This window comes from Geotrypetes seraphini, chromosome 10 (assembly GCF_902459505.1).
Source record: "Geotrypetes seraphini chromosome 10, aGeoSer1.1, whole genome shotgun sequence".
Lineage (NCBI taxonomy): Eukaryota > Metazoa > Chordata > Amphibia > Gymnophiona > Dermophiidae > Geotrypetes > Geotrypetes seraphini.
Window position 1 is genome coordinate 132766437 of NC_047093.1, and position 27391 is coordinate 132793827.

The following is a 27391-nucleotide window of genomic DNA, read 5'->3' on the forward strand; positions in this document are numbered from 1 at the left end:
GAAGTGAACTGGAATTGTGGAATACAAGTATTTTAATGTGATGTAATATATTTCTGTGCACTGTGTACATCTTATAAGTAGGGCCGGCTTAACTTATGGACCAGTTGAGGCTCATGGCCATAGCACTGATCAAGAAGATACCTTAATTCTTTGGTTGAAGATCTGATCCCAGCAGCAAAAGTCTTAATGTTCTTGTTGGCCTCAGGGGATTCTCCTTTATGTCTTTTCTTCCTGGCCCATGATAGGCTGAGTCATTTAGTGGATAGCAACCCAACTGGGCCATGTCATTCTGGTGGCTCCAGACTGGCCTCACAGGCCATGGTACACAGATCTGCTGTGTCTTCTGTGCCCCTCCTGACCTGCTTTCTTGGGGTCTAGTCTCCATGGAGGACCCAGGTCACTTTGCTTTTACAAGCATGACTCTCAAGTGTGCAGCTTTAATACACAAAGGAAGTAGTTATTGCCAGCTTCTCTAGCCCAGAATGGAACAAGAATGGATGGAGCAGTATTCCACTCCAATTTCTGTGGTTCTCACCTCACTGTGGCATCCCTTCAAGTCCCAGTCTCTTTTTCAGAGCCCAGGACAGTCATTAGTCTTTGGCGTCTCACCCTGCCATTGCCAGGTTTCTGAATGGGGCTTTTTGCTGATTAAACCATCATAAACTTCTTATAACTTGTTTAAAGCAAATTGGAATTTCTGGATTGGTTTTCTTCATTTCTTTCTAAACGTTCTTTCTGGGTTTTGACAGGTTTTGATGAATCTCAGCATCAATGCAGGGTTCAATTATTTCACCCATGCTGTTCAATATTTTCATTAGTCCACTTGCAATACTCATGCTGTCATTTAATATTAGATTTTATATGTATGCAGATGATATTTTACTTTTGTTTCCAGTTTCACCTTTTACAGGAATGTCTTAATGAAATTGCAGATTGGTCACTCCAGCATAAACTTAAATTGAATCCTGTTGATTTCAGAATCCTTGAGTTCCCCTACTTCAATTTTAATACTTTTAAATCAATCTGTTTCACCCGTTTTGGGTTTTCAATATTTAGGAATTTGGTTTGATCAGCAAATATCTATCGTAGTAAAATCTGATTTCTCTGTTTTACATTCTCTAAGAGCTCTTAGAGATTGTTTGGATTTTGATTCTTTACACACATTGATACAGGCGTTATTTATTTCAAAACTAGATTGTTGTAACACAATTTATGCAGGATTATCTTTGAACCAAATTTATTTATTCAATTTTCTATACCGTTCTCCCAGGGGAACTCAGAATGGTTCTAATGAATTTATTGCATTTTCCCTGTCTGTCCCAGTGGGCTCACAATCTATCTAATGTTTCTAGAGCAATGAGTGTCTTGCCAGGATCACAAGAAGCAGTGTGGGTTGAGTATGTGGATTTGTGTCACGTCCCAACATACAGGGTATTTCATGCACACAGACATATAATTTAATCAAAATAATATTTATTCAATTTTTATCCAATTAAACTTGAGGTTAACATCAGAATTAAGATTAAATTGCCAATTAATTATATGCATTACCAGTGTTCTCCCCAGATATTTTTTTCCAGCCAGGTGGCATGAAAAAGTAGCCGGGTGGGGGGGGGGGAGAAATTTGGTGGTGGGGAAAATTAAATGCGTACTATTTTATTAGTTAAGAACATAAGAATTGCCACTGCTGGGTCAGACCAGTGGTCCATGGCGGCCTTTAGGTCAAAGACCAGCGCCCTGAGACTAGCCCTACCTGCGTACGTTCTGGTTTTGCAGGAACTTGTCTAACTGTGTCTTGAATCCCTGGAGGGTGTTTTCCCCTATGACAAACTCCGGAAACATAGAAAAAAAGCGGCAGAAAAGGGCTATAGCCCACCAAGTCCGCCCATTCCAAGTATCTCCCCCCATGAATTCACTCCCTTAAAGATCCCACGTGAGTATCCCATTTTCTCTTAAAATCCGTCATGCTGCTGGCCTCAATCACCTGCAGTGGGAGTCTGTTCCAATGATCCACCACTCTTTCGGTGAAGAAGTACTTCCTGGAGTTGCCATGAAACCTCCCTCCCCTGATTTTCAGCGGATGCCCTCTGGTGGTCGAAGGTCCCATGAGCCAGAAGATATCATCTTCCGACTCGATACGTCCCGTGATGTACTTATACATTTCAACCATGTCTCCCCGTTCTCTTATTTCCTCAAGTGAGTACAGCCGCAATTTTTTTAGTCTTTCTTCATACGTGAGATCCTTGAGCCCCAAGACCATCCTGGTGGCCGTTCGCTGAACCGACTCGATCCTCAGCACGTCCTTTCGGTAGTGTGGTCTCCAGAACTGAACACAGTACTCCAAGTGAGGCCTCACCATGGATCTGTATAATGGCATCATGACTTCAGGTCTCCTGCTGACTAAACCTCTGCGGATACATCCCATCATTTGTCTTGCCCTGGAGGAAGCCTTCTCCACTTGATTGGCAGCCTTCATGTCCTCACTAATGATCACCCCTAGATCGCGTTCTGCCGTGGTCCTAACCAAGGTCTCACCATTTAGTACATAAGTTCTACGCGGGTTTCTCTTACCCAGGTGCATTATCTTGCATTTTTTAGCATTGAAGCCTAGCTGCCAAGTAGTTGACCATCGTTCCAGCAGCAGTAGGTCGTGTGTCATATTATCAGGTAATAAGCTTTTGTCTACTATGTTGCAAAGTTTGGCGGTGTCGGCGAACAGTGATACCCTTCCTTTAAGTCCTTGCGTCATATCTCTTATGAATAAGTTAAATAGAATCGGGCCCAGGACTGAGCCCTGCGGCACTCCACTGATCACGTCCGACGCTTCGGATGGGGTACCGTTTACCACCACCCTCTGAAGTGTACCGCTCAGCCAATCCCCAACCCATGTAGTTAGAGTGTCTCCTAATCCTATCGATTTCAGCTTGTTCAATAACCTTCGGTGAGGGACGCTATCGAATGCTTTACTGAAGTCCAAATATACCACGTCCAGTGACTCTCCGGCATCCAGTTGTCTAGTAACCCAGTCAAAAAAGCTAATCAGATTAGATTGGCAGGATCTACACTGGGTGAACCCGTGTTGGTGTGGATCACATAGGTTTTCTTCATCTAGGATTGTGTCAAGCTTCCGTTTGATCAGTGTTTCCATGAGTTTACACACTATAGACATGAGACTCACTGGTCTGTAGTTTGCTGTCTCTGTCTTGCAGCCCTTTTGTGGAGTGGGATTACGGCGGCGGTTTTCCAGTCCAAGGGGACTCTTCCTTTGCGTAGGAAAAGATTGAAAAGAACAGATAATGATTCTGCCAGGACTTCACTTAACTCCCTGAGCACCCTGGGGTGTAGGTTGTCCGGACCCATGGCTTTGTTTACTTTGAGTCTTGATAGTTCGTTGTAGACGCTACTGGGCGTAAATTCGAAATCTTGAAACGGGTCTTTCTGGTTATCTCCCGTCTGTAGCTGTGGACCAGCTCCCGGCGCTTCACGGGTGAAGACTGAACAGAAGTATTCGTTTAGTAGTTCTGCCTTGGCAGAATCTGATTCCGCAAAGTTGCTGTCCGATTGCTTCAGGCGTTCTATCCCATCTTTGTTTCTTTTCCTGTCACTAATATAGCTAAAGAAAGATTTATCCCCTTTCTTAATTTTCCGTGCTAGCTCTTCCTCCATTCGGAGTTTGGCCTCTCTGACTGCTTTTTTGACAGCTTTAGATCTGTCTAGATAGTCCTTTTGCGCCCCCTGTTTTCCTAAGTGTTTGTAGGCGATAAATGCGTCTTTTTCCTGTTTAACTAGGTCTGAAATTTCTTTACTGAACCATTGGGGTCTTTTGTTTCTCCTGCATTTACTTACTGTCCTTATATATCGGTTTGTTGCTTCGTGTAGGGTGGACTTCAGAGACGACCACATATCCTCCACATTGTCAGATTTTGCTTGTTTATGTAGCTCCTGATGGACAAAATTTCCCATGCGGTTGAAGTCTGTGCCTCTAAAGTTGAAAACCCTTGTTGCTGTGTTTGTCTTAGGGAAACCTTTCTTGAGGTTGAGCCATACCATATTATGGTCGCTGGAGGCCAGTGTATCACCTACTGAGACTTCCGTGACGCTATCTCCGTTGGTGAGTACTAGGTCTAGTATCGCCTGGTCCCTGGTGGGATCCAATACCAATTGCTTGAGACGTGCACCCTTTATGGAGGTTAATATTCTTTTACTGCTATCCATAGTCGCGGAGAGTGTGTTCCAATCTGCATCGGGCATGTTGAAGTCTCCTAGCATTACTGTGTCCCCGCGTAGTGTGATGGTCTCTATGTCCTCGATTAATTCCATGTCTTTGTCCTCTTGTTGCCTGATAGAATTTCAAGTGATGTATTTATTGTCAAATGTTTAATATTTATGCACTTGTTGTAAGATGAAAAATGAATAAAGATTTATAAAAAAAAAAACAAAACACCCCCAAAAACAAAGCTTTGCTAGCGTTTTTAGTGCCGGCTGTGGTGGTAACAGCTCGAACGCTCATAGGAATTCTGTGAGCATCAGAGTTGTTACCACTGGCGCTAAAAACGCTAGCGCAGCTTTGTAAAGGAGGGGGGTAAGCATGGTAGAACATATTATAAAATATGGTATGGTGAGTATAGTTCAGTAAAACATAGCATGGCAAAGCATGGTTAACCTAATATGAGAGGAAAGGGCTGAAACTACGGTTTTGTGCACTGAAATAGTGCTGCTGAAGGTGGAACGTTGTATTGTCACAGGCATAGTTTCCTGATGAGTTTGATTATTTTAATGTGTAATAAATACACTTCAAGCTGTCTCAGTATCTGCTGTTAAGGATTCTACGGTGTTACATTCTAAAATGGAAATGATGGAAAATGTCTTTAGAGCGAGAAATCTCCGCTTGGTTAATTTCCCAGTAACTCATTTATTGTCTCCTGAAATCCTGTTAAGGAAATATTTAAAAGAAATACAGTGGTACCTTGGATTACGAGCATAATCCATTCCAGGAGCATGCTCGTAATCCAAAATGCTCGTTTATCAAAGCGAGTTTCCCCATAGGAAATAATGGAACTTGCTTTGATACATTCCCACCCCCGATAACCGGCATCGCTCCCCCCCCCTCGCTCGCAAAGGCCCCCTCGCTCCAACCGCCCTCCCCCCCCACCGTGCGAACCGCCCCCCCCCCCCCAGTACAACTTAAATTTACCCACCTCCCTGTCTAGCACCAGCACCGGCACGCAGGCACAGCTCGTGTGCCTAGAAGATCTTCCGGCTTCCTGCTTCGGGTCATAGACAAAGCGCGCCTCTCGGCGAGAGGGAGAATATAAGTCCTTGAGCATACGCAGATGCATGCTCAAGGCAGGGAGGCAGGCAGAAGCCGGAGGTGTCAGGTCAAAAGCGCGCCGGGACAAAGGCTTTGTCTATGACCCGAAGCAGGAAGCCGGAAGATCTAGGCACACGAGCTGTGCCTGCGTTCCGGTGTCGGTGCTAGACGGGGAGGTGGGTAAATTTAAGTTGTACTGGCGGGAGGGCCAGTTCGCGCAGTGGGGGGATGCTGGTTGGAGCGAGGGGGCCTTTGCGAGCGGGGGGAAGCAATGCTGGTTATCGGGGGGGGGGGGTGCTCACAAATCGAGTCAACACTTGGTTTGCAAGTCAAAAGTTTGCTGAGTGTTTTGCTCGTCTTGCAAAACACTCGCAAACAGGGTTACTTGCAAACCGAGGTTTGACTGTACTGGGATTACCCAATGCGGAAAATTTCCCAATAAATAATTACTATTATGTTCCGTAAAGAAAAATACAATCTGCCCAGGAAGTGGACCATCTGGTTACTAATGAAATAAATTTGACAGAGTTTCTGGAAGATAGTCAGGATGTGATCCAGAGTAGGTCCACACTGGTAAATAACATGCATGAGTGAGATAGATAAAATGTTAATAATGAAACTTTACTTCAAAAATAGGTTGACGAAATTTTGTGGAGATTTGGTCAGAATTTTTCCCGATGTCTCAAGAGCTGCGCAACTAAGAAGGAAAGAGTTTTAGCTCTTGAGGCATCATTTTACTTAAAATTTCCATGTAAATGTCTTGTTAAATTACAAGACATTGAATATGTATTTTGGGATCCCATTCAATTGCAACAATTCTTATTAGCTAGAGAACAGAAATGAGGTTGGGTTTGTTTTTTTCCTTTAAATGTCTTTCACCACTGAGAAACTGGAGGATGTAAGAGTCCCAAATAGTAGGGACTGGTTAAAGATTCACAAGAATGAATCAAGAACCAATTCTTAGTTTTCTTCTTATTTTTTTGTAATTAGAAATAGTAGCATGTCTTCCCATTGTTGTGGGCTTGGAATGGAATTTTGTTTGTATGTATAAACACCGTTAACTATGTGTAAGATACCTTTTTTTCTTGGTATCATCTGATATTGTAATTATTAAATTTGTATAAATTAAAAAAAGGATGCTTTTATTTTATTTTGTAAACTGTTATGTGCATGTTGTTTATATTTTGGATGTTTTCTTGTAATCCGCATAGAATTGTGGGATATGCGGACTATAAATTTTTTTAAATAATTAAAAATGATTTGGCAAAAAAGGTAAGGCAAGCGTGCATGATGAAACATAGCATGGAAGACATGGAACAGTAAACATTGTGTGGCAAACATGGCATGAGGACTGTGGTATGGCAAACAGTGTGGCGTAGTATTGTTTAGGATAAGTTGGTAGGATAGCTGAACAGTATAACATATCAAGTGGATGCAAACATTCCCGAGAGCAGGGGTGTCCAACCTGCGGCCCTGGTCGAGGGTGATGCAGTGTTTTCCTCTGCTGCCCTTCGATGTTTACCATCTTGCCGGCTCCCTCCTCTGTCTTGCTGCAGCGTTTGCACGTTTGTGCAGCCCCAGAGCCATTTTTTTTGGCCAATGCGGCCCAGTGAAGCCAAAAGGTTGGACTCCCCTGATGTAGAGCCTCAAAATTTGAGCACATTACACATTTATTTACACGATTATATTGTTGCCATTGTATCTTCTTCGCTCAGTCGACAATTGACTAGAAATGCTGCTTTTTATTTCTTGGCTTCTTTATAGAAACATAGAAATAGACGGCAGATAAGGGCTACAGCCCATCTAGTCTGCCCACCCCAATGACTCTCCCTTACCTAACTCTGTGAATAGATCCCACATGTCTATCTCATTTGGCCTTAAAATCAGGCACGCTGCTGGCCTCAATGACCTGAAGTGGAAGACTATTCCAGCGATCAACCACCCTTTCAGCGAAAAAGAATTTCCTGGTGTCCCTGTGCAGTTTCCCGCCCCTGAGTTTCCACGGATGCCCCCTTGTTGCCGTGGGACCCTTGAAAAAGAAAATATCTTCTTCCACCCCGATACGGCCCGTGAGATACTTGAACATCTCGATCATATATCCCCTCTCTCTGCGTTCCTCGAGTGAGTAGAGCTGTAACTTCTTTAGCCGCTCCTCGTACGGGAGATCCTTGAGTCCCGAGACCATCCGGGTGGCCATTCTCTGGACCGACTCTAGTCTCAGCACATCCTTACGGTAATGCGGCCTCCAGAATTGCACACAATACTCCAGGTGTAGTCTTACCATGGATCTATACAATGGCATAATGACCTCAGGTTTACGGCTGACGAAACTCCTGCGTATGCAACCTATGATTTGCCTTGCTTTGGAGGAAGCTTGCTCCACTTGATTGGCAGTCTTCATGTCCTCACTGACGATCACCCCTAAGTCTTGTTCTGCTTCAGTTCTTGTTAGGATCTCGCCATTAAGGGTGTAAGTCTTGCATGGATTTTGGCTGCCCAGGTGCATGACTTTATGGTGGTACACTCTTCCAGGAAATACAAGAGATGAACAGTCTTTTATCCCAGGACAAGCAGGCAGCATATTCTTAACGTATGGGTGACGTCACCGACGGAGCCCCGGTACGGACCTTTTTAACTAGAAAGTTCTAGTTGGCCGCACCGCGCATGCGCGAGTGCCTTCCCGCCCGACGGAGGAGTGCGTGGTCTCCAGTTTCTTCGTTTCCGCGGAGCGAAGAAGACGCATGTGGTATTCAACGGCTGTTGAACACTCCTTTTTTGCCTTCCCGCTCGCGTTATTTTGATTTTTTCTGCTTTTTTCCTTCGGGTTTTTCCTTTCTGTCTAATTTACAAAAAAAAAAAAAAAAAAACTTTATTTTTTCCTTTATTTTTCAACAGGCCCCAGCGGGGCCTGTTGCCATCATACAAGCCTCCGGCTTTGATTTCGCTGAGGCCGTATTCCCATTCATGCCCCCTCAGCCGGGTTTTAAGAAGTGCCAGCGGTGTGCACGCCCGATTTCCCTTTCGGACCCACACAACTGGTGCCTACAGTGCTTGGGTCCGGAACATCGGGCTGACACCTGCACCCGCTGCGCGACTCTTCAAAAACGCACACTTAAAAATAGACAAATTCAGCAGAATCTCCTCTTCGGCACCGGTTCTGCTATGGATCCGACCCCGACGTCGACGGCACCGCCGAAATCGGCACCGTCAACATCGACACCACCTGATCCTTCTGCGGGGTCGATGGCGCCAGGTAAGCCAGCTAAGAAGCCTTCCACTTCCCTTGAGCGCCCTCCAGCCACGGCGGTGACACCGGTCCTTCCGACGTCCCGCAAGTCCCGTAAGCGCTCCGCTCCGATAACGGTGAGTGCCTCTTCATCGGCCTCCTCATCGCCGGAGCGTAGAGCGGCACCTATGGTACCGAAGAAAAGTAAAACGGTACCGGTGCCCCCATTGGAGGACCGTATCTCGGCCATCCTCCAAACTAAACTACAGGAGCAACTCGAGCACCAGCTTCAGGAACTGCTCCCAACCCTGCTGGCACCGCTCCTTCCGGTACCGGTCCGGCCCGAGCCTCGCACCACTACGCCAGTGGCCACCCCCTCGGTACCGATGAATACTTCGATGCCGGTCTTATCGGCACAGCCCACATTACAGACCTGCACGGCGGAGGACCCATCCCGAACCCAAGATCGACATCGATCGTCTCGGGACCGGGATCGACACCACTCCTCCCGGGACAGAGATCGGCACCGGTCTTCATCCCCCGGCACCGTATCCATGAGGTCTGGCAAGTCCCTTTCTAAAACACGCCATGCTGAGCCGGCCGTCAGGGACCCTGACTTATGGGAGCAATCCCCCCTCGGTACCGAGGAGGATGCCTCTTCCACTGATGAGGAACCCTCCATGGCTGAATCCACCTCCAAGCCCGAGCAGTCCTCATTTACAAAATTCCTTCGGGAAATGTCTGGGGCTCTTTCCATCCCACTCGAGTCCGACTCCAAGAAGTCCCAGGCCTTTTTGGAAGCCTTGGACTTCGACCAACCCCCCAAGGAATTTCTCAAACTCCCCGTCCATGATATTCTGCGGGAGACGTTTTATAAAAACTTGGAGAACCCCCTTACTGTTCCAGGTGCCCCTAAGAAACTGGACAGTTTATACAGGGTCATCCCTATCCCGGGATTTGATAAACCCCAGTTGCCACATGAGAGCCTCCTAGTAGAATCCACTCTCAAGAAATCTCATGGTTCCAGTGTCTATGCCTCCACCCCTCCTGGCAGAGAGGGCAAAACAATGGATAAATTTGGAAAGCGCCTATACCAGAATGCCATGCTGGCTAGCAGAGCCAACAATTATTCATTTCATTTTTCTTTTTATATGAAATATCTGGTACAACAACTTTCTGCTCTGCAAAAGTACATCCCTGAACGCAAGGTCCCTTTGTTTCAACAACAAATTTCCACCCTCCTTCAGCTCAGGAAGTTCATGGTACGCTCAATCTATGACTCCTTCGAGCTCTCCTCCCGTGCCTCTGCTCTGGCAATTGCTATGCGACGCCTTGCCTGGCTGAGAGTATCTGACCTGGATGTCAACCACCAAGACCGCCTTGCCAACGCGCCCTGTCTTGGTGACGAACTTTTTGGGGAGTCTCTAGATACCACCACACAAAAACTTTCGGCTCATGAGACCAGATGGGACACCCTCATTAAGCCTAAAAAGAAGACTCCGCCGACACGACCATACAGACCTCAGTCTTCTTACCAACGTCGCTTTTCTGCTAGGCCGCTGAATCCTCCTCAACAGCAATCTCGTCGGCCTCGCCAACAACAGCAACAACACTCTCAGGCTCGCTCGCAATCTCACCAGACAGCTAAGCCTCTCCCTCAAACTAAGCCTCCTCAGCCCTTTTGACTCCTTTCTCCAGGGCATAGCCAGTCTCCAACCCTCGCTGCCTCTGCCTCAACCTATCGGGGGCCGCCTCACCATCTTTCAACGACGCTGGGAGGCCATTACATCAGACCTGTGGGTTCTAAACATCATCCGTCACGGATACTCACTAAGGTTTCAGACTCTTCCTCCAGACCATCCTCCCGTAGAGTCTGCTTCTCACTCCTCCCAAACTCCTCTCCTCCTAAGGGAGGTCCAATCCCTCCTCCTTCTCAATGCCATCGAAGAAGTTCCACCAGACCAAAGAGGTCAGGGATTTTACTCCCGCTACTTCTTGGTACCCAAGAAAACAGGAGATCTTCGTCCTATCCTCGACCTCAGGAACCTCAACAAGTGTTTGGTCAAGGAAAAGTTCAGGATGCTCTCACTTGCCACACTTTATCCTCTTCTGTCTCAACACGACTGGCTATGTTCCCTGGACCTCAAGGAGGCCTACACTCACATCCCAATCCATCAGGCTTCACGTCGCTACCTCCGATTCCAGATACTCAATCACCACTATCAGTACAAAGTGCTTCCCTTTGGTCTCGCATCTTCGCCCAGGGTGTTCACCAAGTGCCTGATTGTGGTAGCGGCCTGTCTCAGGTCCCACAACCTACAAGTGTTCCCCTACTTGGACGATTGGTTGGTGAAAGCAACGACCGCTCCACTTGTGCTGCAATCCACTCACCACACCATCTCTTTCCTCCATCTCTTGGGGTTCGAGATCAATTATCCCAAGTCGCATCTGCTTCCCACGCAGCGCCTTCAGTTCATCGGAGCACTTCTCGATACCAACTCCATGAGAGCGTTCCTTCCTGCCGACCGGCACCGGACACTGCTTCACCTCTGTCGACAGGTGCTCCTCCAACCATCCATCCCTGCTCGCCAGATGATGATTCTTCTGGGTCACATGGCCTCGACAGTCCATGTGGTTCCTCTGGCGCGACTCCATTTGAGGATACCGCAATGGACCCTCGCCAACCAATGGTCGCAGACCAGGGATCCTCTTTCTCATCCCATCTCTGTGACATCATCTCTTCAGCACTCTCTTCAATGGTGGTTGAACTCCTCAAATCTTTCCAGGGGCCTCCTTCTTCATCCGCCCCCTCATTCCATGATCATCACCACAGATGCCTCCCCCTATGCATGGGGAGCTCACATAGGGGATCTACGCACCCAGGGACTCTGGACCCCTCAGGAGCGTCAACATCACATCAATTTCCTGGAACTCAGAGCCATGTTTTATGCTCTCAAGGCCTTCCAGCACCTTCTCTATCCTCAGGTTCTCCTCCTGTGCACGGACAACCAAGTCGCCATGTACTACATCAACAAGCAAGGCGGCACCGGATCTCGTCTCCTTTGTCAGGAGGCCCTCCGAATTTGGACCTGGGCCACAGCCCACAATCTTTTTCTCAAAGCGGTCTATATCCAGGGCGAACAGAACTCCCTGGCCGACCAGCTCAGCCGCATCCTTCAACCTCACGAGTGGACCCTGGATCCTCCCACTCTCCACTCCATCTTTGCTCGATGGGGCACTCCACAGGTGGACCTCTTTGCAGCTCCTCACAACCATCAGCTGCCCCAGTTCTGCTCCAGACTCTACTCTCCGCATCGTCTGGCCCCGGATGCATTCCTACTCGACTGGACGGATCGGTTCCTCTATGCCTTCCCTCCACTTCCTCTGATGTTGCGGACCCTATTCAAGCTCCGCAAGGACAGGGCCACCATGATTCTCATCGCCCCTCGGTGGCCCAGACAACATTGGTTCTCCCTCCTGCTTCAGCTCAGCTCCAGGGATCCCATTCCTCTACCTGTGTTTCCTACTCTTCTTACACAGCAACATCAGTCTCTACTACATCCCAATCTGTCTTCGCTCCACCTGACAGCTTGGTTTCTCTCGGGCTGACCTCTCCAGAAAACCTGTCTCGACCAGTCCGTCGCATTTTGGATGCCTCCAGGAAACCCTCCACACTCCAATGTTACCATCAGAAGTGGACCCGGTTCTCCGCTTGGTGTCTCCTTCATCATCACAATCCCACCTCTCTGGCGGTGGAAACTGTACTGGACTATTTACTCTCTCTCTCCGACGCTGGCCTCAAGTCGACCTCAATCAGAGTCCACCTCAGTGCCATCACTGCGTTTCATGAGCCTATCCTTGGAAAACCCCTCACGGCTCATCCTCTGGTTTCCCGGTTCATGAGAGGCCTTTTCAATATCAAACCACCTCTTCAGCCTCCCCCAGTCGTCTGGGACCTCAATGTGGTGTTATCAGCCCTCATGAAACCTCCTTTTGAGCCTCTGGCTACTACCTCGCTCAAACTTCTCACATGGAAGGTGCTTTTCCTCATTGCCATCACCTCTGCCAGGAGGGTTAGTGAGCTACATGCACTGGTCGCCGATCCACCGTTCACTGTTTTTCACCATGACAAGGTGGTTCTGCGTACCCATCCTAAATTCCTTCCTAAGGTGGTTTCAGCCTTTCACCTCAACCAGTCCATCGTGCTGCCTGTTTTCTTCCCTAAACCCCATTCTCATCCTGGGGAACAGGCTCTTCACACGCTGGATTGTAAGCGTGCCCTGGCGTACTACCTTGACCGTACCAGGGCTCACCGCTCCTCTCCTCAACTTTTTCTGACCTTCGATCCTAATCGTCTGGGTCACCCTGTATCTAAACGAACGCTGTCCAATTGGCTTGCTGCCTGTATTGCGTTCTGTTATGCTCGGGCCGGCCTGTCACTGGAAGGACCTGTCACGGCCCACAGGGTCAGAGCTATGGCTGCTTCTGTGGCTTTCCTCCGTTCCACTCCTATTGAGGAAATCTGCAAGGCGGCCACTTGGTCTTCAGTTCACACATTCACTACTCACTACTGTCTGGATGCCTTCTCCAGACGGGATGGACACTTTGGTCAATCTGTGTTACAAAATTTATTTTCCTGATGGCCAACCATCCCTCCTCCCTCTCTGTTAGCTTAGAGGTCACCCATACGTTAAGAATATGCTGCCTGCTTGTCCTGGGATAAAGCACAGTTACTTACCGTAACAGGTGTTATCCAGGGACAGCAGGCAGATATTCTTACGACCCACCCACCTCCCCGGGTTGGCTTCTTAGCTGGCTTATCCTAACTGGAGACCACGCACTCCTCCGTCGGGCGGGAAGGCACTCGCGCATGCGCGGTGCGGCCAACTAGAACTTTCTAGTTAAAAAGGTCCGTACCGGGGCTCCGTCGGTGACGTCACCCATACGTTAAGAATATCTGCCTGCTGTCCCTGGATAACACCTGTTACGGTAAGTAACTGTGCTTTGTGTATTTTAATACAATTAAAAATATATCTTTTTACACGGTTGGTATAAGTTTGATATTTGTCACTGGGGTTACCTATGGCAGAACGTTCAAATTTAAAACTATGGGGGTTTTAGACTATGAAAATAGTTAATAATGTTTGCTTTTTTAAAGTCAGTCTTTTATCAATAAACATACAACCCCCAAACTTTAATTCACCAAAGCACAGAGCAAAATAATGTTCAATTACCCAGACAAATATCCACTGCATACATTTTTTGTTCCAGTTTCATCTTTAACACCTTTTAACTTGTTAGTGAGGTAGCAGTAGAAAGTAGGTCATCAAACAAAACTTTTAATTGAACATGCCTTTGCAACAGTGTAATGGGGTAATATGTTTACATTACCAGTGATGCTATCTGCAGAGCATGGAACATATACCCCCCTTTTACTAACTCGCAATAGCGGTTATTGGTGCAGGGAGCCACACTGAATGCTCTGCGCTGCTCCTGATGCTCATAGAGTTCCTATGAGTATCGGGAGCAGCTAATACCGCTATCACAGTTTAGTAAAAGTGGGGTTTAGTTAGGAAGATATGGGTATAGAGAATTATAATAATCTAATAACCATGAGACTAATGCCGAAAAGACCCTTAAGACAAGATAATTTTAGAAAATCCCTTCTTCAACTTTTAAAAGAGGCTTCACATGCTTAGAAGCCTTTCTAAAATTGCCTCCTTAATACTGAGAGGATTAAATTTAGGCTCCTCTATTTAAAAGTATCTAAATTTGGATTCTTTTATTTGCTAGCACCTTGTTTACATTGTCAATATTGACTTAGATCTTTTGAACATTAGTTCCAGAGTTCTGTTTGTTTCATCTTGAACTTCTTTTCATAAACAGGTTAGATCAGAAAATTCCTATATTGGAGTAAAACACAGTCGGGAGAATCAGCTGAACGTTTTCCTACCATGAAATGAGGTAATCTTCCCCTTTTTGTATATTGTATCTTTGTAACACTTGTCATGATATAGATATAGACTGTTAAATTTGAGTGTTAAGTTTGTTTCACAATAACAAGTGCCATCTTCAAAAATATTGGCTGTATATGCATAAAATATACTACTGATTGTGAAATTAACAGAGACCTATGAATTGTTATCAGATTTTATGATTAAGTTTGACCACCTACACTTTTTACAATTTGGATTCAGACCCCACAGAAACATAGAAGATGACAAAGGCCAAATGGCTCATCTAGTCTGCCCATCTGCAGCAGCCATAGCCCATCCACAGAATTCTAAGAGATCCCACGTGCCTGTCCCACACTTTCTTGAATTCAGACTTAGTCTTTGTCTCCAGGACATCTACAGAGTGTGTACTATCTGAGATAAAATATTGTTTGTGCATGGTTACAGCAGCTTTTATTACAGTAGATCATAATATACTATTATTTCCAGTGCAATAGGTGAGACATTTTAGATCAGGGGTGCCCAATACGTCGATCGGGTTCCGTGATAGACTCGCGTTGCCTTCACAATCTACCGGGCCGATCAGCCTTCCTCTCCCCGATGTCAATTCTGCCGTCGGAGAGGAAGTTCCGGGCCAGTCAATCGCTGCCTGGCTGGCCCGGAACTTCCTCTCCGACGTCAGAATTGTCGTCGGGGAGAGGAATGCTGGTCGGCCCGACGCAGGGAAGCAGGGAGAGCTTGGGGCAGTGGTGGCTTGGTGGCCTATTCCCCGATGGTGGTGGCAGTGGCTTGGGGGAGGGCAGGGAGAAAGAAAGAAAGGGGGCATGAAGAGAGAAAAAAAAAAAGAAAGGGGGCAGGGAGAAAGGAAGAAAAAGTTGGGGGAGAGAATGAAGTCTGGAGGAGAGAAAGCATACAGGAGGCTGAAAGAAGGGAAGAAATATTGGATGCACAGTCAGAAGAAGAAAGTGCAACCAGAGACTCATGAAATCACCAGACAACAAAAGTAGGAAAAATGATTTTATTTTCAATTTAATGATCAAAATGTGTCCGTTTTGAGAATTTATATCTGCTGTCTATATTTTGCACTATGGCCCCCTTTTACTAAACCGCAATAGTGTTTTTTAACGCAGGGAGCCTATGAGCATTGAGAGCAGCGCGAGGCATTCAGCGCAGCTCCCTGCGCTAAAAATTGCTATCATGGTTTAGTAAAAAGGGAGGGGGGTTATATTTGTCTATTTTTGTATGGTTGTTACTGAGGTGACAGTGCATAGAGTCATCTGCCTTGACCTCTTTGAAAAACCCCCGGAATATAAATGATAATTAACATTTTCTCTGCGTACAGTGTGCTTTGTGTTTTTTTTTTAATTTTATTGTTGGTAGATCATTTTGACTTGGTCATTTTAAAAGTAGCTCATAAGCCCAAAAAGTGTGGGCACCCCTGTTCTAGTCCATAGGGTTATTTCCCTTTATCCGCATGGACTGCAAAAGAGAACCATTCCAGATTTTCCACTCTGCCTCTAGAGTACTTCACAGGCTAGCTTAGCTCCTACCATCAGTCTTTCTCTTATGCATGCATGGCTACAGGTGTTAAGAGTTCTGCTCTCCCACATTTAGTCTCTTTAATTTGGTGATGTTTTGTTCCCTTTTGCGGTTCTTTTGCATTTCAAGCAATTTTAACAGGCTGCCTGCTTGAGAATTCAGACTTCGGTCTTTAGCTGACAGGCTGATCCCTTCGGGGTACCTGTTAGCCAGTCTACTTAGTCTTCCTTGGAATTCAGGGCCGTCCCTGATCTAGTTTCACTCCCTGTTAAGCTGGGGGGCGAACGCAGACTGTATAGCGTGCTTAGGGGGCTCAGCGGTGTTCTGCAGCGCTGGCTGCATTTTCACATCTCTGCCCATCTAGATGCGCATCTGGTGGTCCACAGGGGTGGAGGCATAGTCAGACAGGGGTGTTTACCTAGCAACCCAAAGATCAGCTTGAAAGATGAATTTCTAGCAGTGTGGCAATGAATTCTAAACCTGCCATTGAAAAGGCTGGAGGAAAGCAGCAGGCTTTTTGTTTCTCTAGTAAACTGTGAGTACAGGAGATGAAAAGCTCCAAAATAGATCTTTTAAGTTAATTTCGAGGGGCTTTGAAGGTTTCCTAGTGTTCCTCTATGTTCCCCCACCTGAAATTTATTATGTTTGTAATTTTTAAAGTTTCAGAAATGTTATTTTTGGTGTGGTTTTGAAGTAAATTCGGGTCTGTCTGCCATTTTGAATTTTTAATGAGCTTTTTTCAACTTTTCCCTGCTTCTGTAAAATTCAAATTTTTGTTAGGAAAACTGCTGGAATGGAGTCCTTAGGGTCTCCTTGTGTGGATTCATGCCAAATTTGGGAAACAATTGCCGCAATTAGAGCTTTTTGCGCCGCATGGCGCAGTAAGGGGACTATGTTACTATGTTATTGGTTCAGCCTTCCCTTCACAGAAGCAGGTGATTACACACTCAGCTAACCCATTGGGGTGGACGCATTTATTTTTAGAGCTTGGTTCTGCGGCTTTGTCTGTCCGCTGTGAGACAGATTCTCTGCAGCCTAAAAAATGCCAATGGAAACATAAGAACAAAAGCAGTGCCTCTGCTGGGTCAGACCAGAGGCCCATCATGCTCAGCAGTCCGCTCACGTGGCGGCCCTTCAGGTCCAGGACCTGTATAGTAATACTCTATCTATACCCTTCTATCCCCTTTTCCTTCAGAAAATCATCTAACCCTCCCTTGAACCACATCTAAGGGTGCCTCTATGCCCCAGGGTCCAGATGCCTTCTTGTAGTTCTTGAAATTTTATGGTCCGAGTTTCAATCAAGGGGTCTGGCTGCTGGATATTCATTGTTGCTCCTCCGCCTTCGCACAGCACCGGTATTTCTTTGGGGATGTCAGTTTCTCAGACCGCCCTGGCTGTTTCACAGTCTGTTCAGGAGACTACCTCGCTGATCATTTATTCCCCAGATTGGAAGATCTGGATTGGGATACTGGATCTGTGGATCCCTTAGGGGCTCCAGATCCTGGAGAAGACACGACTGTGGAGCGCTTGTTTAAAGTTGTGTCACTCCCTGACTTGATTGCTCAATTTTTATAGGAATTGGGCCTGAATGACAAGCCCTCTTCTTCCACTTCTTCTCTATGGCTCCACAGTATGCGCACTCACTCTGCCATTTTTCCCTGGCATCTGGATTTGAGTTTTTTAGTCACAGAACACTTTGACTCTCCGGAAGGTCACTTGCAGAATGCTCGGGTCATGTCTAGTTTATATCCTCTGGCGCAGGAGTGTCAGCAGCTGCTGGGACAACCCAATGTGGATTCCTTGGTGGCCCAGGTGACCCGGTGCACTTCGCTACCTAGTGGTGGGGGCGTTGTGTTAAAAGATATGCAGGATTGCTGGATGGATGTGATCCTCAGGAAAATTTTTGAGACAGCTAATTTAGGTGTGAAAGCTGCTGTGGCTATGCCATATGTGGTCCGCGTCTGTAAGGCTCGGCTGCATATGCTCCTCCTCAACTTCTTATGGCTGGGATGGACTACTTGACGGATGGTTTATATGACCTTGTGAGAGTATTGGCAGATAGTGTGCGCAGAAGTCAGCTCTGTTGAAGAAGTCAGATTCTTCTGCATGGGACTACTTGGAGGTGTTGGGATCCATGGTAGGCACGCTGGATGTGGCCCTCTGGGTGAGGGCACACATGCATCCTCTTCAACATGCCTAGCTTTCTCGGTGGGCGCCACACCGAGATGCCTTGGAAATGCATTTGCCATGGACGTTGGAGGCCAGAGCAAGCATGGCCTGATGGCTTCGCCTGCAGTCGCTCCGCAAGGGTGTCCCATTGCAGGTTGCCTCCTGGATTGTGGTAACTGCGATCATCATCCCCTCGAGGCGTCCCAAGAAATGCTTGGCTCCCATTGAGGTGAGTGCCTCGTCATTGGCCTTCTCATCTCCGGAGCGCAAAACAGCACCAAAGATACCAGTGAAAAAGCAAGCGGTACCGGTGCAGTGTCTCGACGACAAAATTGCAGCAATACTGCAAGTCCAATTATGGGAGCAGTTATAACTCATACTCCATGCCTTGCTGGTCCGGTCTGAGCCTTTGGTATCGGCGTCGACCCTTATGACACCGGTTCGTTCTGACTCTTGGGTGCCAACGCCAACCCTTTCGGTTCCGGTGCGGTCTGAGCCTGTCTCCTTGGTACCGACCTTTGCAGAACCGGCATCTATGGTTGTTCCGCCTCAGCAAAGGGTTTTTTTCGGTGCCGCCAGGCCAGGGGTCGATGTCGGAGCCAATTTGACATTGTTATTCTTCCCATACCTCCCCTGACGGCCATGTCGGTCAGATCGGGGAAATCGGTGCGGAAGACCAGACATATTGAGTCCTCAACTCCGGATTCTCTTATGTAGAGCTATGGCAGCTTCTGTGGCTTTCCTCAGATCTACTCCTATTGAGGAAATTTGTAAAGCTGCCACCTGGTCCTCAGTTCATACCTTCACTTGTCACTACTGTCTGGAGTCTTTCTCCAGGCAGAATGGGCACTTAGGCCAATCTGTATTACAAAATTTATTTTCCTAATGGACAACTTTCCCACCATCCCATTTTCTTAGCTTGGAGGTCACCCATCAGTGAGAATATGCTTCCTGCTTGTCCTGGGATAAAGCACAGTTACTTACCATAACAGATGTTATCCAGGGACAGCAGGCAGATATTCTCAAAACCCACCCACCTCCCCGGGTTGGCTTCTTAGCTGGCTTATCTTAACTGAGGGACCGCGCACCTACGTCGGGCGGGAAGGCTCTCACGCATGCGCGGTACGGGCTAGCCAGAACTTTCTAAGCTCTTAGAGTGCAATTCACTCTAAAATGTCCATACCGGGGCACTGTTGGTGCCGTCGCCCATCAGTGAGAATATCTGCCTGCTGTCCCTGGATAACACCTGTTATGGTAAATAACTGTGCTTTCCTTTCCCAAGGCCCCCTGCATTTCAGTCGCTTGGATATCTGTCTTTACATAGAGAGCTACTCCTCTACCTTTTCGACCATCTCTGTCCTTCCTAAAAAGATTACAGCCCGGTATGTTGGTGTCCCATCCATGGGAATCAGTGAGCCATATTTCTGTGATAGCAAATGATATCCAAGTCTGCCCGTAATAGGGCTTGCAGATCCTGATTTTTGTTGCTTAGACTAAGTGTTTGTGGTCATTGCTTTCCAGCTACTATTCCACAGCAATCTCATATTTTGTATAGTTTTTAATTTCAGCTCATTTCCTATTACATCGCTAGAAAGTGAATTGCAAATATTGTTTTCATTGCTATCTTTATCATCATCAAATCTTGTCTTTTGCTGGGGTGGCCACCGGAAGTAATCTTCATACATACACCACCCCCACTTTCTAGTTTAAATGCCTAGAAACATATTGCCTGAATTTTTCAGCTAGGATTCTTTTTCCTGCCATGGTAAGGTGCAGCCCATCATTACAATATAGTCTCTTGTTTTTCCATGTATTGCCCCATCCTCCTATGTACCTAAACCCTTCTTGATGACACCAGGCTTTGAGCCACATATTGACATTCTCAGTGTTTTGTACTCTTTCCATACCCTTTCCATAAGTAGGCAGTACTTCTGAAAAAGCTACAGTCTTTACAAAAGGTTTTAACCCCTCTCTCAGCTCCCGAAAAGCTTTCTGTGCTGTGGGTAGGTTATTGTTGGCCAGGTCATTTATTCTGAGGTGGATAACAACATCAGGGTTCAAAATCTTTGCTTCTTCCCTACAGTCAGTATTCGTCTGGCGTTCCTGGTAGCTGAGGATCCTGGAAGGCATTTCACTTCTTTGAGTTCCTTGTCCTGTGTTCCAAGGTTAATCCTTCTGATGATGGAATCCCCTAGCAGTAATACTTTTCTGGTTTGAGCTTTTTTATATGAGCTTTGGGGGTGCTTTTCTTCACAAGTTATCTTCACTGGTTCTAATTCCTCCTCAGTTCTTTTATCTTCAGCATCACACTGCTCTAATGGAGCATAGGGATTCTTTAGAGGCAACAATTGTGAAGGTGGATGTTTCTGTGTCACATGCCGCAGTCTACCTGAGCCTACTATGATCCATTTATTCCTGGGTTGTTTTATTCTTTGGGGGAATGGTGGTAAATTGGTATATTTGTGAGGGGTGATTGTAGCCATTTTGAATTTTTAATGAGCTTTTTTCAACTTTTCCCTGCTTCTGTAAAATTCAAATTTTTGTTAGGAAAACTGCTGGAATGGAGTCCTTAGGGTCTCCTTGTGTGGATTCATGCCAAATTTGGGAAACAATTGCCGCAATTAGAGCTTTTTGCGCCGCATGGCGCAGTAAGGGGACTATGTTACTATGTTATTGGTTCAGCCTTCCCTTCACAGAAGCAGGTGATTACACACTCAGCTAACCCATTGGGGTGGACGCATTTATTTTTAGAGCTTGGTTCTGCGGCTTTGTCTGTCCGCTGTGAGACAGATTCTCTGCAGCCTAAAAAATGCCAATGGAAACATAAGAACAAAAGCAGTGCCTCTGCTGGGTCAGACCAGAGGCCCATCATGCTCAGCAGTCCGCTCACGTGGCGGCCCTTCAGGTCCAGGACCTGTATAGTAATACTCTATCTATACCCTTCTATCCCCTTTTCCTTCAGAAAATCATCTAACCCTCCCTTGAACCACATCTAAGGGTGCCTCTATGCCCCAGGGTCCAGATGCCTTCTTGTAGTTCTTGAAATTTTATGGTCCGAGTTTCAATCAAGGGGTCTGGCTGCTGGATATTCATTGTTGCTCCTCCGCCTTCGCACAGCACCGGTATTTCTTTGGGGATGTCAGTTTCTCAGACCGCCCTGGCTGTTTCACAGTCTGTTCAGGAGACTACCTCGCTGATCATTTATTCCCCAGATTGGAAGATCTGGATTGGGATACTGGATCTGTGGATCCCTTAGGGGCTCCAGATCCTGGAGAAGACACGACTGTGGAGCGCTTGTTTAAAGTTGTGTCACTCCCTGACTTGATTGCTCAATTTTTATAGGAATTGGGCCTGAATGACAAGCCCTCTTCTTCCACTTCTTCTCTATGGCTCCACAGTATGCGCACTCACTCTGCCATTTTTCCCTGGCATCTGGATTTGAGTTTTTTAGTCACAGAACACTTTGACTCTCCGGAAGGTCACTTGCAGAATGCTCGGGTCATGTCTAGTTTATATCCTCTGGCGCAGGAGTGTCAGCAGCTGCTGGGACAACCCAATGTGGATTCCTTGGTGGCCCAGGTGACCCGGTGCACTTCGCTACCTAGTGGTGGGGGCGTTGTGTTAAAAGATATGCAGGATTGCTGGATGGATGTGATCCTCAGGAAAATTTTTGAGACAGCTAATTTAGGTGTGAAAGCTGCTGTGGCTATGCCATATGTGGTCCGCGTCTGTAAGGCTCGGCTGCATATGCTCCTCCTCAACTTCTTATGGCTGGGATGGACTACTTGACGGATGGTTTATATGACCTTGTGAGAGTATTGGCAGATAGTGTGCGCAGAAGTCAGCTCTGTTGAAGAAGTCAGATTCTTCTGCATGGGACTACTTGGAGGTGTTGGGATCCATGGTAGGCACGCTGGATGTGGCCCTCTGGGTGAGGGCACACATGCATCCTCTTCAACATGCCTAGCTTTCTCGGTGGGCGCCACACCGAGATGCCTTGGAAATGCATTTGCCATGGACGTTGGAGGCCAGAGCAAGCATGGCCTGATGGCTTCGCCTGCAGTCGCTCCGCAAGGGTGTCCCATTGCAGGTTGCCTCCTGGATTGTGGTAACTGCGATCATCATCCCCTCGAGGCGTCCCAAGAAATGCTTGGCTCCCATTGAGGTGAGTGCCTCGTCATTGGCCTTCTCATCTCCGGAGCGCAAAACAGCACCAAAGATACCAGTGAAAAAGCAAGCGGTACCGGTGCAGTGTCTCGACGACAAAATTGCAGCAATACTGCAAGTCCAATTATGGGAGCAGTTATAACTCATACTCCATGCCTTGCTGGTCCGGTCTGAGCCTTTGGTATCGGCGTCGACCCTTATGACACCGGTTCGTTCTGACTCTTGGGTGCCAACGCCAACCCTTTCGGTTCCGGTGCGGTCTGAGCCTGTCTCCTTGGTACCGACCTTTGCAGAACCGGCATCTATGGTTGTTCCGCCTCAGCAAAGGGTTTTTTTTCGGTGCCGCCAGGCCAGGGGTCGATGTCGGAGCCAATTTGACATTGTTATTCTTCCCATACCTCCCCTGACGGCCATGTCGGTCAGATCGGGGAAATCGGTGCGGAAGACCAGACATATTGAGTCCTCAACTCCGGATTCTCTTATGTAGAGCTATGGCAGCTTCTGTGGCTTTCCTCAGATCTACTCCTATTGAGGAAATTTGTAAAGCTGCCACCTGGTCCTCAGTTCATACCTTCACTTGTCACTACTGTCTGGAGTCTTTCTCCAGGCAGAATGGGCACTTAGGCCAATCTGTATTACAAAATTTATTTTCCTAATGGACAACTTTCCCACCATCCCATTTTCTTAGCTTGGAGGTCACCCATCAGTGAGAATATGCTTCCTGCTTGTCCTGGGATAAAGCACAGTTACTTACCATAACAGATGTTATCCAGGGACAGCAGGCAGATATTCTCAAAACCCACCCACCTCCCCGGGTTGGCTTCTTAGCTGGCTTATCTTAACTGAGGGGACCGCGCACCTACGTCGGGCGGGAAGGCTCTCACGCATGCGCGGTACGGGCTAGCCAGAACTTTCTAAGCTCTTAGAGTGCAATTCACTCTAAAATGTCCATACCGGGGCACTGTTGGTGCCGTCGCCCATCAGTGAGAATATCTGCCTGCTGTCCCTGGATAACACCTGTTATGGTAAATAACTGTGCTTTCCTTTCCCAAGGCCCCCTGCATTTCAGTCGCTTGGATATCTGTCTTTACATAGAGAGCTACTCCTCTACCTTTTCGACCATCTCTGTCCTTCCTAAAAAGATTACAGCCCGGTATGTTGGTGTCCCATCCATGGGAATCAGTGAGCCATATTTCTGTGATAGCAAATGATATCCAAGTCTGCCCGTAATAGGGCTTGCAGATCCTGATTTTTGTTGCTTAGACTAAGTGTTTGTGGTCATTGCTTTCCAGCTACTATTCCACAGCAATCTCATATTTTGTATAGTTTTTAATTTCAGCTCATTTCCTATTACATCGCTAGAAAGTGAATTGCAAATATTGTTTTCATTGCTATCTTTATCATCATCAAATCTTGTCTTTTGCTGGGGTGGCCACCGGAAGTAATCTTCATACATACACCACCCCCACTTTCTAGTTTAAATGCCTAGAAACATATTGCCTGAATTTTTCAGCTAGGATTCTTTTTCCTGCCATGGTAAGGTGCAGCCCATCATTACAATATAGTCTCTTGTTTTTCCATGTATTGCCCCATCCTCCTATGTACCTAAACCCTTCTTGATGACACCAGGCTTTGAGCCACATATTGACATTCTCAGTGTTTTGTACTCTTTCCATACCCTTTCCATAAGTAGGCAGTACTTCTGAAAAAGCTACAGTCTTTACAAAAGGTTTTAACCCCTCTCTCAGCTCCCGAAAAGCTTTCTGTGCTGTGGGTAGGTTATTGTTGGCCAGGTCATTTATTCTGAGGTGGATAACAACATCAGGGTTCAAAATCTTTGCTTCTTCCCTACAGTCAGTATTCGTCTGGCGTTCCTGGTAGCTGAGGATCCTGGAAGGCATTTCACTTCTTTGAGTTCCTTGTCCTGTGTTCCAAGGTTAATCCTTCTGATGATGGAATCCCCTAGCAGTAATACTTTTCTGGTTTGAGCTTTTTTATATGAGCTTTGGGGGTGCTTTTCTTCACAAGTTATCTTCACTGGTTCTAATTCCTCCTCAGTTCTTTTATCTTCAGCATCACACTGCTCTAATGGAGCATAGGGATTCTTTAGAGGCAACAATTGTGAAGGTGGATGTTTCTGTGTCACATGCCGCAGTCTACCTGAGCCTACTATGATCCATTTATTCCTGGGTTGTTTTATTCTTTGGGGGAATGGTGGTAAATTGGTATATTTGTGAGGGGTGATTGTAGCTGCTTTGATTGCCTCTAATTCTTGCTTAAGTTTACAGAGCTTCTCTTTGATACTATCAAATTGAAGACAGATGGGGTAAGCCTTGAGTCTCCAGATGGTGTGCTTGGGAACTAAAGCACCACGATGATTGCACTGAATGAAATTCATCTTGATTGGTTGGAATTGGGATTGACTGAGACTTCTTGATTATTAGGCAGTCAAATCCTGGGATGGGTGGAAGGGAGTAAAGTCCCAATGAGTCAGCAAGATCCCTATCAATAGTTGTATAGGAGGGCCTAGCAATTGAGACCCTGATACAAATTCTGCTAGAATCTACCTTTTCCCCCCTTTTTTTAAATTCTAAATATATTCCCAATAAATCTAGCTAGCAGTTTCTGTGCTCCAACTACAGATTATATATTATGTAATACTCTCACCGTGTTCTCACAGCATTTCACCTTGAGTGTTCACCAGGGAGTTGATAGTGCCACAGTCATTCCACAACATAGTCACTGCTTTTTTTTTTTTGATTGGAGTTCATGACTTCAATAGTCTTCCTTGGGGACAATGGCAGGCTTTACCATTTCTCCAAACTGTGTTCTCTTTCCCAAATGAAGTTGCTTCTCTAGCCTCCACCCAGGGTGCTGATGTTGGGGCTCCAGCAGGACCAACTTCCACTATCGACTTCTCTCCCATTGCTCCTCCAGATTTAGATACTGTCCCTCAATTCCAGCCTCCGTTCCTGCAGGGCTATTCCTTATGGATTGAAGAGGAGCCTGACCCTGATCTGGGCTCAAGGAGACTTGTTCAAAACTAAGATCCACCATTAGGTCTGGCAATCCTCTTGAAGCTAAAAATGCCTTCATCTTATGGCCACGATGGTTGTCTGGATCAGTGCCGCTGGAGGACCATGTTGGGCACTTCCCTTCCGCTTCCCCCTGGGCTAAAAGAACCCCCCCTCAATGTAAGCTTCGGCATCAGTTCAGAATTTCGATCATGGAAGCTCTATCCTCAAGGCCATCTTGGTCTACATCTGGTTTACAGTCCTAACCTTTGCAAATGATCCTTTTAGCTTATTTTTAACCATTTCCCTCATTGTATCAGTCGCCCTTTCGAAAATTAAATGCTTCTACAGTAGATTTCTTTTGCAACGTCACTCCACTTATCAGCTCAAATTTGATCACACTATGATCACTGTTTCCCAGCAGACCCAATACAGTTAACTTCTGTACTATGCCTTGCATTCCACTAAGAACCAAATCTAAAATAGCTCCCCCTCTTGTCAGTTCCTGGACCAGTTGCTCCAAGAAGCAGTTATTTATAATGTCTAGGAATTTTACCTCCCTAGCTTTTCCTGATGTATCATTTAACCAGTCAATCACCCATTATTATACTATTGCCCAATTTGCCAGCTTTCCTAATCTCTGAAAATATTTCTTCATCTGGCTGCTTATTCTGTCCTGGAAGTGGTAGTACAGTAGTTCCCCGATATTTGTAGGGGTTCCGTTCCAGGAACCCCCATGAATGTTGAAAAACCGCAAATACGGTTTTTAGCAGGGGAGACAGGAGAGGGCAGCCGGAGAGGTAGGAGAGGGTAGCGCCAGTGAGTGAAGGAAATCACTAGCGATATGCTCTGACCACCTCTTCCTATACTAAAGTCAGACCTCACCAATCAGGAGTTGCATGTCAAAGTAGCTCCTGATTGGTGAGGCCCGACTTAGTACAGGATGAGGCGTAAGGAGCATACCGCGAGTGATTTCCTTCACTCGCTGGCGCTTTGGCTGCCCTCTTCTGCCCGTTCATTCATAGTCGGAAAATATCGCGAATGACCGGGACCGTGAATCGCCAACCACAAATTTGCGGGGGAGCACTGTATAACCCTACCTTTATATTCCTTCCCTTTACACATGGATTCCACACTGCTATCTATGTCATGCAGAATTTTATCTGATTTAGTTTCTTCCCTCCAATTTGTTCTACTCTATCCTTACGATATAATTTGTACCCTTCCATCAGGTCTCTGAGATGCCTATTATATCTACCTCATCATTCTAACTCTCCTATTTTATTTTTTAGGCTTCTAACATTTCTATACAGTTACTTCAAATTGTGTTTTTGCTTGTATCTACTTAAGAGAGTAGAAATTTGATAATCTTTTTCTTTTTCAGGGAACAGACATAAAGAAGTGGAATATCATGATCCTGTTCTCCGATAAGTCCATGACAATAATAGGATGGGTGAAGAAGACACATAGAAGGCAACAGTCAAAAGATCTAGGCATCCACCTTAAGAAATTATAGGAGTAATTCTATAAAGAATGTGCTAACATTTACAGATCTGCATTTACAGATTTACATGTGTAAATGTTTAGAATAATGACATTTCATTTTTTTAAATGTTATTTTTATTAAGATTTCTGCATATTATACAGCTGTTTTAACATCACTATTGGTCACAAAATGATGAACCCCTCTTTGTTTTAATAAATTCTTCAGAGACTTGTTTAAAAATTCTTTACCCTTGTTTGTTTGTACCCATGGGAGTAGATCTGAGGAAAGCCACAGAAGCTGCCATAGCTCTTAATTTTGTGGGCTGACTGACGCAGGCGAGCAGGCATTGAGGAAGCAGCGCGGGGCGGGCTAGACACTGAAAAGATTGCTCCTGCCCTGCACCGTGGCCGCGACATGCAGGAGGGAGGCAGCTGGTGGAGGTAGGATAATTACCAGGGGGGAGGGATGTATAGGCCTCCCCCATGTGGTTTTAAAATTCTTAGATAAGCCACGGCTTGTAACATG

At 46.3% G+C, this 27391-nt stretch overlaps 1 protein-coding gene across 1 annotated transcript in view; it reads left to right on the plus strand.

Moving 5' to 3' along the window:
• LOC117367625 (sodium/hydrogen exchanger 10-like) overlaps positions 1–27108 on the plus strand; it is a 301595-nt gene extending 274487 nt beyond the window's left edge. Inside the window, exons 26-27 of the mRNA XM_033960369.1 lie at positions 14424–14501; positions 26765–27108. Coding sequence (XP_033816260.1) covers positions 14424–14495 — 72 coding nt within the window. The 3' untranslated portion in view covers positions 14496–14501; positions 26765–27108. The remainder of the gene's footprint in view (positions 1–14423; positions 14502–26764) is intronic.
• Positions 27109–27391: the final 283 nt, after the last annotated feature.